This window comes from Limulus polyphemus, unplaced genomic scaffold, assembly GCF_000517525.1.
Source record: "Limulus polyphemus unplaced genomic scaffold, Limulus_polyphemus-2.1.2 Scaffold495, whole genome shotgun sequence".
NCBI classification, from domain to species: domain Eukaryota; kingdom Metazoa; phylum Arthropoda; class Merostomata; order Xiphosura; family Limulidae; genus Limulus; species Limulus polyphemus.
The window spans coordinates 201,811-207,031 of record NW_013666105.1 but is presented as its reverse complement, the minus strand read 5'-3'; the positions used below and the strand labels follow the sequence as shown (position 1 = coordinate 207,031).

The following is a 5,221-nucleotide window of genomic DNA, read 5'->3' as shown; positions in this document are numbered from 1 at the left end:
GACCAATAAAATCGTTAATTTTTATTTCATATTAAGTGTGTGAAATCTTAGTCTTCATAAAGCAATACTCTGCTAAATGTTAGTTACCACAATATAGTATTTATAACTTGATAGAAACGACGAGTATTTCAACCTTTACACTGAACAAAAGCGCTAGCAATTTCGACTATTACAAAAAAGGCCGAATTTCATTTTAAAGTACATTTATTATAAACTTCTAATTACTTCGCAAGTCACTGGCCTAGCATTTGTGATGCAACCAAAATCGCGTGTGTTGTTTTTTTGCAAATCAAAGGTTTCTTTTTATTTCTGAAATAAACATATGTTGACATAAAAATAAAACAGGCTTTTGAAAAGTTCATAAAATTGCCTTTTCTTCTAAATACTTCACAACATTAGTGTATCGAATCCACAACAGTATGTACAGCCATAAAAGTTCTCGTCACAGTTTTTACCTTCATCTCTTACCTTATTCTAAGCCTGCAACAAATCAAACAAAATAACGATTTTTTCATAAAATACTCTTGTTACTTATAAAGAGTTTCAAGTTAAAAACAATACGAACTAACAATGGCCAACGCCAAGAATGAAAAAACATGCTAAAAAAAAAGAAGCAGCGTTTGAAGTATATGACACCAAAAAAAGCAAATTGTGATCCCTATTAAGATAAATAATATAGCGTTTTGACAACGATCTTCGTGGGTTTTTTGCTTCTAATACCAGTCCTGGTTCGCATCTTTCTCTGTATCGTGTGTGAGCAATGGGGTTGAATGGAAAACAGCTGCCTTTAACAAACAGCGTAATATAATAGCATTACAATTTTTTTCTTTTTTGTTGTAAATCTATATTTTGACAATTTAGAGAAAAATCCTCAAAATTTATAACCGTCTCCTAAATCTCCTAAACTGACCGAACCTCGAGAGATATTATATGATATATGGCCTCAAATATTACTAACAGCGAGGGTATCCAATTCATCAATAAACGCATTTACTCGTTGTAAGTGTTTGGATTAATTTTTAGTTATGATTGATAAAGGTGGTTTGTTTTGATTATGAGTTAACTATAATTGTTTCGTCGACAAAGAAGGCTAATTGTCAAAACATTGCCAACAATGTGTTCTCTGCACTTTCAACAACCTTAAATACAAATAAGCGTATTTAAGTAAAACAGTAAACAAAAAATCATTCATATTTAATAAGAAAGATTATTTTACATTAACGAATAGCAGATTCGACACGAAGTACAACCGTAGCATTTGAAATAACATGATTTTGTATTCTTCCCATATCAAACAGCAGAAGTTGTAAAATATTTAGAGGTAAAATGGCACTGATATCTTAACAAATCATCTCACTGTCCTAACACACCAAAAACAGTTTTAACGAAATGGCGCCAAATAAGGCTTATATCGGATTTGTATATGTAGTATATATATATATATATATATATAATCATATAATTCAGTAATTTTAATAATTAGTTAATTTACTCTTGGTAATGTAAATAAGATAGTCGATAAAATATTATTTTATGAGTTAGCTTCCAAGATAATGCAGGGTATAGATATCAAGTAGTCAAAGACGCTATATTTTCGGGTTTTAACTTACTAGTTGCTTGAGTATTCACATGTCAGATAGTAAAAAAACTTCATAATATTTTAGTTTTGTTCAACATACTAATGTGCACTTGTCAAGTGTCAAAGCACTTCATTGTTGGATTCAGTTTAACGTTTAATGTAATGTCTAGTTGTCAGATAGTCAAAGATAGATTTACGTCAACAGATACTACAGCTCTCAGATAGTCGATTAACAAATAAATACAGCTGTCAGGGAGTTGATTAACAAATAACGCAACATACAGCTGTCAGATAGTTGATGAAACTTCACTTTTGATTTTTTTAACAGACAGTGCAGTATGCAGTAGTTGAAGATACTTTGGGGGTGGGGGTCAGTTTATACAGTGTACAAATGTTAGGTAGTCGAATAAACATTGTTGGAATTTTTTTAACAGATAATAAATTAACCATTCGTCTGTCATATAGTCAAATAATCTTTATTGCTGCGGTTTTACATTTGAACAGATAATGCAGTGAGAAGCTAACAATTACGCTAAAAAGCTTTATTTGGCTTTTTACTTTAACAAATAATAAAGAATGCAGGTGTCAGGTATTCGAACGTTTAGTTTAACAGATAATGCAGTTGTCAGGAAGTCGAGTGAAAATTTTCTGTTTTAAAAAGTCAATGTCTTGTCTCTAAAATAGGCATAAACCTTATCGTTAAGGTATTCTCGCGAGTAAATTACATTATAAGTTGCCTTCTGAAACTGATGTTCCTAAAGCTAAGATCCCCGATTTTTTAGTTGTGTTAGTGATATCATTTGTAATGTGTAATCTATGAAGAATGATTTGTTTTTTATTTATAGAGTACGAGTGGAAATATATTTCTATTGTTGTACTCTTGACGAAGAACAATGCTCGCACAACAATACTTCATGTTTGACCCAAACCAAGATGAAAATTAACATTTTATTGTAAAGCCCCAATAATTTCGTTTTATCAAGTGTCCTTTATGCTCTATGTTATAAATATACTTTATAATAATCTATAATCTCAATCTTTTACCAAGTTCACGAGACAATACTTCTTGACTTGACTGGAGACTTAGCCAAGTTTTCCTTACCAGCTGTCATTCTGACTGCGTATGTTGTAAGATGGATAAGATGGTGGTTAATTTATTCAAATAAACGCTGTTTTTTGCGCTGATTTTAAACTGTCCCCTTTTTTTCTGCTTCGAACACAGTTCCGTACATTGTCCTCTTCGGAAGAAGAGTTGTAAAGAGCATCAACTGGTCGCATGTATTCCTCATTTAGCACAGGGCCTGAACGATTACCAATGTCCGAAAGATACATTCCATTTAAATCGATCCCCAATTCTTCTAAAGATTTCCGAGAAGACCGCTTACGACCATGATTTTGTTTAGTCTTTGTTTTACGTTTTTTGACTTTTCTCACATGGCTACCTCGACCGAACACCAAAGATGATCTTTTGTTCTTACACACAGCCTCGAGAAGCTTTCCTTCACTACTAAAGTGTTCTTCTTGAAAGGACCCTCTGGGGTGAAGTTCATCTAATTTTTTTTCCCAGAACAGATTTGATTCACTTACTGATTTAACTTGAGTACTGACACAAGGTTTGGATACCTTGTCCAACGACAGCGTGGACTCACTCTTCATTGGAGCCGCAAAGGTGGCCACCTCCGACTCGCAGTCGGTTGAGTCATTTTTGTAGTCAATACGGTCAATATCATTCATTGAAAACCAAGTATTTCGAGACCGGGGTAAAGCATTCTTGCACAATTCTTCAGTCCTGACTCGGTAGATGTGGAATGGAATATCATCAGCAGACTGGTGTCTTGTTTTATAAATAACCTTTTCAAATTCAGAATTATCTTTGCCAGAACAAGAATCACTTGGCGAATTGATTTGTATCACTAAATCTTTCACACTATCAGAGGAAGTGTCATTTTCATTCGGCCTGATCTCACTTTCAGGAGATCTATAGATTTCTTCTTCGGACTCTGAACCTGAGAATTCTGATGCGGACTCGATCTTAAGATTAGCATTATTGGCACGCATGAGCATTTCCGCGGCTCTGGGGCGCGTGTCATGAAACTCAAAGTCGTCATTGGCAATGGTAGTAAAAGAACCACCGTAAGTTTCCTCCTCGGGTTCTGCATAACTGAAGCCAAAGACACTACCGTCTGGTAGACTAGACTGGTAGCTTAAACAGCTGAAATTATCAGAGAGAGTTGCATAAATATGGGTGTCATCATCTCTCCAGGTACCCATGCTCATCTGGCTGCTGCCATGTTTCGTCATAGAACACGTATCATCCTTCTCTGGCTGAGGCTTAGTCTGTACGACCATTTGCAAGTTATTATTTTTAAAATGAGACGGATTCAGAATGGTATCTATTCCGTAAATGCTAGGAAACACGGGTTTTTTCGGTTCTGCCTTCCAACGATTCTTCTTCTGCGATTGTGCCTGTTCATGTTTTTCCTTTCTCCGGTAGTTGGTGATTATTCCGACTGGAGTGACAGAACCAAAGGGGCTAGGCTTCATCTGTACTTCTAAGGCGTCTTCTAAGTAGATTCGATAACGGCTATCGTCTGAAAAGAGACTAAATATTAATTGTAACTCACCATCGTCTTTTAATATTCCTCTATTTTCAACTTATCAATTGGAAAAAAATTGAGTGTTAACTTCTCAGTGGGAGAACAAAAGAAAACTTTACGAACCAGATGGCTAGTGTGTCCAGGAAAAAAATAAATGAAACAAAGAACATAAGTTGACTGAAAGCGTTTCAGGGTGTTATAAACAAATAAATAGAAACTTATATTGATGGCAAAAACGAAAAAATAAACAATTTAAAGGGTACAAAAAGGGGGAAAATGTCTTAGCTTTCGGAAAAGCTCAGTTTCCGTCTTCTGAGTGAAGTGATAAGTCAGTATGTTATAAGAGGTGACGATATCGAAACTTCGGTAGGTGACGCTAACAACTGAATGAGTGACAATAAAGGACAAGAGGATTTAGGTTTCGTGTGTTTAGTCAGGCATAATATTACTTTGGAACGAATAAATTATTATTTTTTTTTTACATTTACAATGTATATCATTTTAAAGTCTGGTTGGAAAAAAGTACATTTGAGATAAGAATAATTTTTAAAATTTTCATTAATTGGTTTAATTTATTTATGATTGCAAATGTTACTTAATAAGCGTTTCCACATTACGTCAAGAATTTCAATAATATGTTAGGCTCGCATTCTTGGAGAGTGCACTGAATGAAATAAATGATAAACTGTCGCATATAAATCAACTTATTATTTCTTGAATGCGTTGTAGTATTGTCACATGATGGAATATATTCACAATCGGGGCAACCTTTGAAACAACTAACGTGAGTCTCTTCAAGTTAATGTTCACTCTCCCAGTGGCTCACTGTGTACCTTTACGTTTAACAACAACCAAATCAAGTTGGTGTTACTATTGTGTTAACCAATCAGTTGCTACCGCCGCCTACCAAAGACGTTTGTTTGTTTGTTTTTGAATTTCGCGCAAAGCTACACGAGGGCTATCTGCGCTAGCCGTCCCTAATTTAGCAGTGTAAGACTAGAGGGAAGGCAGCTAGTCATCACCACCCACCGCCAACTCTTGGGCT

At 34.8% G+C, this 5,221-nt stretch overlaps 1 protein-coding gene across 1 annotated transcript in view; it reads right to left on the bottom strand.

Annotated features, from left to right (window-relative positions):
• Nucleotides 1-1,449: 1,449 nt before the first annotated feature.
• LOC106458629 overlaps nucleotides 1,450-5,221 on the bottom strand; it is a 43,540-nt gene continuing 39,768 nt past the window's right edge. Inside the window, exon 3 of the mRNA XM_022384900.1 lies at nucleotides 1,450-4,170. Coding sequence (XP_022240608.1) covers nucleotides 2,738-4,170 — 1,433 coding nt within the window. The 3' untranslated portion in view covers nucleotides 1,450-2,737. The remainder of the gene's footprint in view (nucleotides 4,171-5,221) is intronic.